This window comes from Erpetoichthys calabaricus, chromosome 12, assembly GCF_900747795.2.
Source record: "Erpetoichthys calabaricus chromosome 12, fErpCal1.3, whole genome shotgun sequence".
Lineage (NCBI taxonomy): Eukaryota > Metazoa > Chordata > Cladistia > Polypteriformes > Polypteridae > Erpetoichthys > Erpetoichthys calabaricus.
In genome coordinates this window covers 8,471,480-8,483,596 of record NC_041405.2, presented here as the reverse complement: position 1 = coordinate 8,483,596, position 12,117 = coordinate 8,471,480, and the positions used below count along the sequence as shown (strand labels likewise).

At 41.5% G+C, this 12,117-nt stretch overlaps 1 protein-coding gene across 1 annotated transcript in view; it reads left to right on the top strand.

The window, feature by feature from the left end:
• LOC114662264 (tapasin-related protein-like) overlaps positions 1-12,117 on the top strand; it is a 24,028-nt gene extending 11,911 nt beyond the window's left edge. The window contains exons 3-6 of the mRNA XM_051934896.1: positions 2,930-3,226; positions 6,165-6,431; positions 9,855-9,971; positions 11,962-12,117. Coding sequence (XP_051790856.1) covers positions 2,930-3,226; positions 6,165-6,431; positions 9,855-9,964 — 674 coding nt within the window. The 3' untranslated portion in view covers positions 9,965-9,971; positions 11,962-12,117. The remainder of the gene's footprint in view (positions 1-2,929; positions 3,227-6,164; positions 6,432-9,854; positions 9,972-11,961) is intronic.

Sequence of the window (12,117 nt, the reverse complement as noted above, 5' to 3'; positions counted from 1 at the left end):
TTGTTTTTTTTATTTTAAGAATAACTGACTTGAGTAGATTTGTATGTGTAAGATATAAAATCTCATTTTTAGAAAATTTAACAAGTTAACAAATTAAACTTTCTCACTATATTGGCAGATAATTTTGCTTGATTCTAATACCTTTTTCTTGTTTTAACATTGCAACTGGTACATCACTATTATATTTCACTCAAAAATAGTCAAGTTAAATTCCCAAACATTTTCACAATTTTGCAGATTTGCTCATCACTACTTCTTGTGACCATTTATCTTCATATTGTTTCAAAAGTTTTTTTTATATGGTTGTTGTTATTATTAAATTCCTGCCATGAAAAATATAGCCATACAGCATTAGATGTGGTTTTAAACATACATACAGTACATTGTTAGTTAGAAGAAGTTGTTTAAACAAATCAGGAGTGGGTAACAACATAGAGTTGTGTTCCACTGAGAAGGGACCCGCTGTGCTGTTTATCATCAGTGCAGACTCTCGTATGGTAACATTGAGACTGTTCCTGTCATTAAGGCTCAGCACAGTATCAACCTTAAGGAAGTACATAAACTTTATGAATTCATCAGGCTTGAAGTACCAGCAACACACATTCAAACTTCTTAGCTTTCATCTCTTTTGATTTCTCGGACTGATGTGATGCTCTGTGCTTCATCTGTTGGAAACCTGCTGAAAAATCAGGTAAGGCGGTTTTAGTTTTGAAATCTGAGCACCATAGAAGCTCTTGTTCCACAATTCTGCCATTGTATTGGATGTGAAAGGGGCTAATTCGAATAGGCACAGCAACGCACAAAGGTTTGCTTTAGGTGAAATCCACAACCTTGAACAAGAAGAAAATACATAACACTGAAACGTGTACTGTTAATGACAATGATGTCACGCAAAATGCACTGAGGGTCGTCAGAGCATAGCAACCTGGTTAAAAACAATAAGCAATGATTTGTAACTTGTGGCACCAAATGTACCATTTAACAATGAGAACAAAACTTGAGTTGCAAGTTAAACCTCCAATAGAAATAGTAAACAAGAAAATAAGTATAGGAGAGTTTAGGTAAAGGAGGAAAGGGGAAATTCACATACTCCAGCAGCAGCATACTGATAAAGAAACAATATTAAATTAAAGATTAATAATAATGCAGGTTAAAACAGACAATAACTTTATATAATGTTAACGTTTACCCCCCGGGTGGAATTGAAGAGTCGCATAGTTTGGGGGAGGAACGATCTTCTCAGTCTGTCAGTGGAGCAGGACGGTGACAGCAGTCTGTCGCTGAAGCTGCTCTTCTGTCTGGAGATGATACTGTTTAGTGGATGCAGTGGATTTTCAATAATTGATAGAGCCTGCTGAGCGCCCGTCGCTCTGCCACAGATGTCAAACTGTCCAGCTCCATGCCAACAATAGAGCCTGCCTTCCTCACCAGTTTGTCCAGGCGTGAGGCGTCTTTCTTCTTAATGCTGCCTCCCCAGCACACCACCGCGTAGAAGAGGGCGCTCGCCACAACCGTCTGATAGAACATCTGCAGCATCTTATTGCAGATGTTGAAGGACGCCAGCCTTCTAAGGAAGTATAGTCTGCTCTGTCCTTTCTTACACAGAGCATCAGTATTGGCAGTCCGGTCTAATTTATCATCCAGCTGCACTCCCAGGTATTTATAGGTCTGCACTATCTGCACACAGTCACCTCTGATGATCACGGGGTCCATGAGGGGTCTGGGCCTCCTAAAATCCACCACCAGCTCCTTGGTTTTGCTGGTGTTCAGTTGTAGGTGGTTTGAGTTGCACCATTTAACAAAGTCATTGATTAGGTCCCTGTACTCATCCTCCAGCCCACTCCTGATCCAGCCCACAATAGCAGTGTCATCAGCGAACTTTTGCACATGGCAGGACTCTGAGTTGTATTGGAAGTCCGATGTATACAGGCTGAACAGGATCGGAGAAAGTTCAGTCCCTTGTGACGCTCCTGTGTTGCTGACCACAATTTCAGACGTGCAGTTCCTGAGACGCACATACTGAGGTCTGTCTTTAAGAAAGTCCACGATCCATGCCACCAGGTATGAATCTACTCCCATCTCTGTCAGCTTGTCCCTAAAGAGCAGAGGTTGGATTGTGTTGAAGGCGCTAGAGAAGTCTAGAAACATAATTCTTACAGCACCACTGCCTCTGTCCAAGTGAGAGAGGGATCGATGTAGCATGTAGATGATGGCATCCTCCGCTCCCACCTTCTCCTGATATGCAAACTGCAGAGGGTCGAGGGCTGTTGAACCTGTGGCCTCAGGTGGTGAAGCAGCAGCCTCTCCATGGTCTTCATCACGTGTGATGTCAGAGCAACAGGCCGAAAGTCATTCAGCTCACTAGGACGTGATACCTTTGGGACTGGGGTGATGCAAGATGTTTTCCAAAGCCTCGGGACTCTCTGGTGATAATATTAGATTATTGAATTAAGAGATGTATGGCATTTATTATAGTAGTAATAAATTAAATGAATATAATATGGTTTCCAACAAAGGCTGAAACTACAGTGACATCATTGTCACCATCATATGCAAAAAAGCAACCAAACAAGCCATGAGCATTCTTAGGTGGTTTCAGGGAATAAAATAAAATCAAGAGCCATGCTTAGCCTGCTTCCTTTTGGTTCCTTGTGAAAAGGCCTCATTATGAGTGTGTGCAGTTCTGCTTGCAACAAAGGTCGACCTTAAGGTGCACACCAATGGAACTGCTTGGCATGTTTGTAGTGCTGTGAGTAGCACATGATTAGATCTTTGGAAGAAAATGTACCACATGCACTTTTTTCACGGTTTCAATAAATGATGACCCCCCATGTGACTGTGGCAAGTGTTCAGCTCAATTGGAAAGCAGCCACTGACACTTGGCTGGAAGAGCAACTCATTCCAATGTTTTTTTTTAATTTTCTCACAGCTTCTCCTCAAGTCTCCCTGAAGTCTCCACTGCTAGTGATTGGTCAGATTAATATACTGGAGTGCCACGCACACGACTTTTACCCTAACACCATTTCATTAGAGTGGATTAAAGACAACAAAAGTCTTCCACATCAAGAGACTCCACTGCTGAGTGAAAATTCAAATGGTACTTTCAATGCAGTGAGCAGATACAACTATACGCCAGTCACTGGGGACGAGGGGATGTCCTTCTGCTGTCTGGTGAACCACGAGGCTTTGGATAAGAGCGCAACAGAAATTCACCTCCAGCCCTGCAGTAAGTAACACTTCATACTGAAATAAGAACAAATACACAGAAATGGTTTCCTCCTGGCACACCAGGCCTCTTTCTAATGCTAGACTCATACACTTTGACATCTGCTATGTCAAGAGCTACCTGGAGGCCCCAGGATTAAATTCTAGACTTGGGAAAGACTTCTTCCATCTTGCACTCTGCTTTCAGGCTGAACTTCTTCGGACGGCCTGGCCTGGACAAGCTGGCAGATGTTTGAAATCTTTTTTGTATTTGTATTTGATCTTCTGGGCAGTGGAATGGTTGAGTTGGAAATCTTTCTAAATCCCTTACCAGGCTCAGAGACATCATTAAACTTTTTTTTCTGAAGGCTTCAGAGAGCTCTTTTGATTTCAGTCAGCATGGTAGTAACACGCACTTCAACAACAAGGTGCAAACCAAACTAAATGGCCAAGGTGTAAATAAGAAGGATTTCTCTAAGACCCTCTCTAATGATGTTCTGATCACTCATTTGCACTTCATCTGGAGCACCTGATTCTAATTTTGGCAGTGATAAATCAAGGGGTGCGCTTACTTTATCCATATGTGAAATTTGCATTTGTGTTTATTTATTTTACACTAGCTGTGTAAGCCCGTGCTGTAAAAAGCCCAGGCTTCTAGAAACCATGGATTGTGGCACTTCAATCAATCAATCACATCGGTTATTGTGATTATAGCGGCTAAGCGAGGTTCTCTTTTCTCTGCAGTTTCGTTTTGCCGACGTGCTCGCCTCTGTTGTCTTTCAGCAGCTAAGTGGGTTTCTCTTTTGTCACCAGTTTCACTTTGGCAACAGAGTCACTTTCTTTGAGCGTCATGTTGTAGCCTCAAAGACTAGCTGTGTAAGGCCATGCTGTAAACAATCCAGGCTCCTAAAAAATATTGAAATCGTCAGAAAAAAATTGAAATGCAGAGTTGGCGGTTTCGTTTTGCAGACGTGCTCGCCCTCCCTTGTTTATCAGCAACTAAGTGAGGTTCTCTCTCATTTGTCTTTCCTTGATGGTTTCACTTTGGCAACGGAGTCGCTTTCTTTCAGCTTCATGCCGTAGCCTCGTCCTTCTTTCTTTTTCCAAATAATGAACTTGGGGCCGCCTTGTCAGCTGATTGAGCTTCATGCTGTAGCCTCGCATTTCTGGGCAAGACAGACAGACACACACACTTCCACGCATAGATGTTTATATACACGTTGTAAGACAATAGACTACAAAATTTAAATATGGCAAGATGTTTGTTATACCACCTTTATGTATCCATTTACTGTTTAAATGAAGATTAAATCTTGATACTGTATGTCTACATATGTTAAACAGAAATATATAAGAATATACAGAATTATTAGATAGTTAGATAGATAATAATTCATTACATTTATATAGCGCTTTTCTCAGTACTCAAAGCGCTATCCACACAGGGAGGAACCGGGAAGTGAACCCACAATCTTCCGCTGTCTCCTTACTGCAAAGCAGCAGCACTACCACTGCACCACCTGTGAGGATAGATAGATAGATAGATAGATAGATAGATAGATAGATAGATAGATAGATAGATAGATAGATAGATAGATAGATAGATAGATAGATAGATAGATAGATAGATAGATAGATAGATAGATAGTGTCATAGGAGGCTGGGAGACAGACCCAGTTGGGACGCCTGGAAGGACCGGGAGGTGGTGTATACGTTCTCCGGGCCACAAGGGGGCAACCGCCCTGGATCTGGAAAGGACCACGGTTTACTTCTGCCACGTCCGGGAAGATGGAGGAAGATCCTTCCAGGGATGGCCGGAGTGCTTCTGGGTGCAAGAGCAGCACTTCCGCCACACCAGGAAGTGCTGCCAGAAGGATGTCATCAGGCACCTGGAGCACATCCGGGTGGAAATAAAAGGGGCCGCCTCCCTACAATCAGGGAGCGAGAGTCGGGAGTGGGAGCAGGACGAAGCTCCCGTGGAGATAGGAAAGGTGGCCCACGGACAGGGAGAGAAAGGCCCGGATTAGAGGTGGTTAGTGCTGGGAGCACTGTGTGTGTTGTGCAGGACTGTGTTTATTTGAAAATAAACGAGTGCTTTTATAAAGATGTGGCCTCAGTCTGGTGGTGTCCGGGTGTGTCTCACAATAGATAGATAGATAGATAGATAGATAGATAGATAGATAGATAGATAGATAGATAGATAGATAGATAGATAGATAGATAGATAGATAGATAGACATTGTGATAAATCCCCAAATTGACTATTCATTTACAATCTATTAACCTAACACTGGCAGGTAATAAAGGCTTGTGGCTGTGACACTGGAACACTTTGGTATAATCAGCATTTTGCTAAACCTGCTTGGTAGGTAGTGTATCATTCAGAGGGTCTGAGACCTATTCATGGTGACCAGCAGCTTTTCTAAAATTTGTCTTCCTTCTTCTGCCCCCAGAGAGTCCTAGCCAGTGCTCAGAACAGAGGTGGTTTTCCTGATTAACTTATTAATTTTATTTTTCTTTCTCCTGTTCTCTTAGTGCCGTCTCAACAAAGCACTACACAAACTACTTTTTTAAACGTTTTCCAGTTTTCCACCTTTTTAACTCTAGTCTATCATGTGAAAGTGTGTTATTATTCAGTACAGAATTCCCCAGAGTTTAAAGGTTCTGAAATTGGTCATTTTCATTTAGGCATGCAGGCTGAATGTTTTGTAATGCACAGTAAGCTATTTTTCCACAGTGCTGTTTTTTAACCATTTACTAATCCAAGCAAAAAAAAGTCCTTGGCCAGTAGATAGAAGTGTGCACTTGAGTCTAAACTAAAATTTATATTAATTTTGCAAATAGAAAGGATTAATGTGCACAGACAGTAATTTCAAGCCACTCTCTGTACACATGACTAATATCTGAGCAAGAAGGAGTCACAGTAACATGTAACTGACTCTGTTATCTTCCCTCTACAGAACCAACTCTGACAGTTTCACCCAGAGTTCTCCAAAGGGGCCAAAAGGAGAGTGTCACCTGTACGCTGGACAGCTGCCTCCTCAGTAAGGCCACCGTGAGCTGGAAAAGAAAAGGAGAAACTGTTGAGAGAAACGATTGTGAGGGGGTGAGGGAGTGTGTGTGTAATTTGATCGTCACATTGAACTATTCAGAGGACTTCTCATGTGAGGGTGAAGCTGAAGATCTTGAGAAGCCCCTTGTTGAACCTGACGTTTTTACTTTTAAAGGTAAGAGACAGATGTGTCTTCTGAGCACACGGTGAGCCTAGTCCTGTTCAGGATGTCTCCTCATGAAATGGTCACATTGTACGAGAGGCTTGAACTCAGAAACTCAGTTTCACTGCACTTCTTGGTTAACACCTTAATTGCCCCTAAAGGTCAAAGGCATCTGAAGCAAGATAAAAGAAAATTTAAACAACCATCTATTTTTTGTAAATATAACTTCAATGTAAAGATTCTAAAGATTTAAAGATAAGGATGTGAAGATTTTGCAAGCAGAGAATGAATTAAAGAATGTATCGTGAGATGAATTATTACTAGGAAACAAACACGGACCACCAGTCCTCAAATAAATGTGGTTCATATAGAGCAAGCTGAACATTCTTTAGTTTGCAGTATGAAAAAATATTGCCTCATAGTGGGCATGTTGATGATGTAACTTCCAATGGAGTGCCCCTCAATCAAACAAGGGTGTAAGGCTGTAAAAAACAAAGCTTGCGTGGAAGCTGTGAATATTTGACAAGTTCCTCGCTTGTTGGAGTACATGTCTCTGCATTCCTACCTTTGGAGTATATGTGGCACGTCGATATGCTCAAAGGCTCTGTATTCAGGCTTACCTCTCATTATTCTTGCTGACTGAAGCGCCTCCTTTTTTGGGTTGATGTTTAGGAGATGTCGCAGCTGGAGTTCTCTTTTGTGCCATCATGGTGTATAGCATTTTATTTTGTGATCATAATAGTCACTTTGGTGTGAGGACAGGAGCACAGGTCAGTTTGCAGGGGAATTTGTCTCTTTTTGTTGTGTGTATATTTCATTTCCTGCACTTGATGCTCAGAAGATGGGTACGCTGTTCTTGTTCTTCCTGCTACGAGTGGCCTCAACAATGTGCTTGATGGTCAGCAGATGTCATCGCCATTGCTTTTCTTTTAGCTGTGTCACCTTCTCGAGCAGTTTCTTATAAGAAAGGCATGAAGTCTGATAACTTTGCAGAGTTTGTCACTACCCAAATGTTTTGCTTTCAATGACAACCAAGATCAAGATTCATGTCCTAGTGCTTTGTGAATTATTGTGTGACGGATGAACACATTCCTTAGCATTTAATACAAGGAGAAGCAGACATGGATGTTGTCTATGGACAAGGAAAAGGATGAAATACCAGAAGATATCTTAAATACCAATTGGCAAATCAAAAAAATGAACATTCATTCATCCATTATCCAACCTGCTATATCCTAACTACAGGGTCACGGGGGTCTGCTGGATCCAATCCCAGCCAACACAGGGCGCAAGGCAGGAAACAAACCCCTGGTAGGGTGCCAGCCCACCACAGGGCACACACACACCAGAATCGCCAATGCACCTAACCTGCATGTCTTTGGTCTGTGGGAGGAAACCAGAGTACCCGGAGGAAACCCACGCAGACACGGGGAGAACATGCAAACTCCAGGCAGGAAGGACCCGGGAAGCGAACCCGAGTCTCCTAACTGCGAGGCAACAGCGCTACTCACTGCGCCACCGTGATGAATATCAAATATCAAAGTCAAAAACAAATACGATCCACTGTGGCAACCCCTAACGGGAAACACCGAAAGAAGAAGAAGAAAGTCAAAAACAAGGGAAAATGTTCTCTCTCTCCCTATTAGTCTTCCCCTACCTAAACTGCTAATTACTTAAGAGCTTTAAATTCAAAACTTTGACACCTAAGCTACTGTGGTACCATTTTTCTGAACAGTGGTGCATGAAACCTCCAGGACTCCAGTGAAAATTAAGGGGCAGGGCATTTACGAATGACACCAGGAAGTACTTCTTTACACAAAGAGTTGTGGGACTCTGGAACAAACAAATGAGACATGGAGTTGCTCAACTGGAAGAATCCTAGCTCACCTCTTTTAAATCAGTGGGTAACCAATGTTATATAGTATTTGAAATTGGAAAAAATCAAATTCTCTCTTAGAGTATCTGTTAAAAACTTTTTTTTAAATCTGGCAGGACCTGATCAATAACAATTTAGAATAAACACTTATACCGGGGGGAAAAGACCCCTTTCTCTCTTTACTACTGTTAACAGTTTTGTTCTGACTGAGAAAATTTAAGAAGAATCTTAATGAGATATTGGGAGAGCTTAGTTTTTAGCTAAATAAATGAAATCAATGGACTGAATGATCTCTTCTGGTGTCACATGACTGGCAGAGGGCATGATAACAAAAACTATTAAGGCATAAAGCAATGAGTTAAAATACAGTGACCAAATGGCTCCATGATGACATCACAAATATCTTATTTTCAGACCACAAGAAGAAATTTCCCACAAAATTTCACAAGATCTGTCAAAACTGAATCATGACATTTTATAAACTAGATTCTTGACGTCAGAACAAAAAATTGGAATTGAATATATTCTTTAATTAGTTGCTAGAAAATGTATTGTGACGGGAGGCTGGGATGCTTTCCTGATGGAAGAACCTGGGGAGAGAGAATGTATGGGGCGTTATCTTCACCGGAACAGCAGAGGGTAGCCCCCCTGGCAGCCCAGTTGGGGTCCGTGGTCACTGCCAGGGGGCACATGTAGAACTGCTGAGCCCTTTTTTACTGGACTTCTGCCAAACTCGGAAGTGCTGCCAGAAAAGAGATTACAGGACACCTGGAGCACTTTCAGGTGCTTCATAAAAGGAGCGGGCTCACTCCATTTGGGAAGAAAAAGACGAAGCTTGCTAGGAGGAGTGGAGGTGGAAGAGACAGAGAGAAGACGAGAGAAAGTGTGTTGCCGGAATTGTGTCTGTTGTGTTGGGTGTTTGGGGAGCTGGTTCAACCCCTTGTAGCCACAGTATCTGCATTCTTTCATTTACTGAATCTGGTTAATGCAGTTCATCCAGCCAAAGTCTATTAAAATCATCAAACAAATTCAGAAATTGTTCACAATTTTTAGGGGCCCCATCTTAAAATAACAGCCATTTTCTCGATATTTGCTGCTATGTAGCCTGGAGACGTGGAAGGGCAGAATTGGCGGAGGGTTAAAGGTGGGCTCGGAGGAATTATTCCGGGTTGTTGTTCTCTTGAATGTAGAAAACAAAAATAAAAAGATACATATGTAGGTTGCAGAAAAATGTCTTCATCCTTCTCCAGTGTTGTTTTCAAAGCGTTCCTTGTAAGATATTCATTAACCTTTCACATACAGTATGTCAAATGCATTTAAAATCAATGTATTAGAAAAAAATATATTTTTAAATATATTAAATATGTTGCGTGACTACGTCAAAGTACAGAACTGTTAAACCTTTGAATGTCTTCAAGGTCTCTGACATATAAAGAGGAAGCACTGAAAAGAAATACTTGCTCTGGTAATTTCCGGTGTTTCTCTGAAAATTAGTGATGTTCCAAGAAGATCCTTCCATGTGTAAGGGCTTAACGTCACAATCTGTATCTTTCTAACAGATCAAGAAAGCTATCACCTAATGGAAGTAATTACAATTGTGCTTAGTAGCTTTGGGCTGCTGCTGCTGCTGCTCTTTCTAATTCCCTTATGCCATGTATCGAGGCATTAAGTGTAAGGTAAGTCCCATTTTGTCTTATTTCATTTTTTTTCCTGAAGTCCAGTACAGAATGCTGCGTTTACTTTTCATCTCTCATGTATACCACTGACTGCCACACCCTTTTATTTTTACCAGCTTATATTCTGAATTTTTCAGATCAATAGTAATATTCATCTTTTTGTGGGAATTATGGTTAAACCAGAGAAGTTCATATTGGGTAAGCAATGGTGAGTCCAAACTATATTTTGGAACATAATCACCATATAAGTAAGTGGCCACTTTACTGAGTAGTCTATTAATACATTGACATTACATTTACTTATTTGGCTAACACCTTTGTCCAAGGTGACTTACAACATTTATGATACAGTTGGTTCAAGTGACTTGCTCAAGGTCAGAGAGTGTCTGTCAGTAGTGGGGTTTGAACCCACAGCCTCAGGGTTTGAGGTCCAAAGCCTTAACCACTACTCCACACGGCCTGCCATCTGGTGTCCCATTAGCTGTATGGACAGACAGAGTCTGCCAGACAAGATTGTTAAGAAAATGTTAAAGGTGGCCAGAGGAACACTCACTGGCACTGACTTTTAATCAACGCACTACAGGTCATTGACTGGTTACTACTTTAACATGAATTTACTGTAACGCACATGAAACCATCTCAGACCTTCAATTGTTGTTCCCTGGGGCCTCCTCTTCAAAAGACCATTTGTATGTGGATGAATTAAAGGGATCTCCTGATCTCCTGATATTCAGATTGTCCATGCCATCCAAACATTGCCCCTACTCATATAAAGAAACCCTTTAAAAGATCCCAGAGTAGAGTGGGAAAAGGATCTTTAACTCAATATTTCAAACAGAATGGAAGGCAGCCATGCACAGAATTCACTCCAGCTCTATATGTGCAAAACATTAAATTATTCAACTGAAATTTTTTTATCAAGCACATTTATCCATCCATTATCCAACCCGCTGAATCCAAACACAGGGTCACAGGGGACTGCAGGAACTAATCCCAGGCAGGGTGCCAACCCACCGCAGGACACACACAGGCCAATTTAGAATCGCCAATCCACCTAACCTGCATGTCTTTGGACTGTGGGAGGAAACCCACGGAGACACGGGGAGAACATGCAAACTCCACACAGGGAGGACCCAGGTAGCGAACCCAGGTCTCCCAACTGCAAGGCAGCAGCGCTACCCACTGCGCCACTGTGCCACCCAAGTGCATTTATCTCATTTAAAATTGTCCAAAGTGTTTCCAGGGCAAGATCCAACCTGCGAATGTTGCAGTCGAGCTCCAGCTTCACTGGGCCACATTTTTTGGGTGTGCACTAAATTAACATCATTCTGGAAAAAAATCTTTAAGTACTTTTCAGACAGCCTTGGTGTCACAATCACTCCTAATAACATGTGTGTTTAGTGGGCTCACAGAGGAGCTTAAAGTGGAGAAAGACAAACAAACCGCAATTGCCTTTACTTCACTATTGGCACATAGACTTATCTTGCTCAACTGGAAGAATCCTAGCTCACCTCTTTTAAATCAGTGGGTAACTGATGTTATATACTATTTGAAATTGGAAAAAATCAAATTCTCTCTTAGAGGATCTGTTAAAAACGTTTTTTTAAATCTGGCAGGACCTGATCAATAACAATTTAGAATAAACACTTATATCGGGGGAAAAGACCCCTTTCTCTCTTTACTACTGTTAACAGTTTTGTTCTGACTGTTGGCCTTTCTCTCTTTCTCATGGGTGTGGGTTGATTTGAGTTTAGCGTTGTTAAGTTTGACTTGATTGTATGGAATGTTATATGCTTTTAATAAATTCAATAGAAGATCAAAAAAAAGAAAGAAACCCAAAGAATTCACATCCTATACTATTACGATAAAACTAACAGCATGCACAGCCAAAAAAACAAACGATTTAAATACTAAGTAATGGTTTTCCTGTCCTCTGTTGCCCAGTTTAACGTTTTTCTTACCAACATATTTTTTTGTTAGATGTTTACAGAACCCAAGCTCAGCGGCTCCTCAGCTGCCCTCCCATTATGAGTCAGCTATGTGGTACCACTGATGACCTCCTGAACATTGACTCCTGAATTGAAGCATCACCACATCCAATACTCCAATGAGAAATCTCAAGCTAATGAATCCAGATGAATCCTCA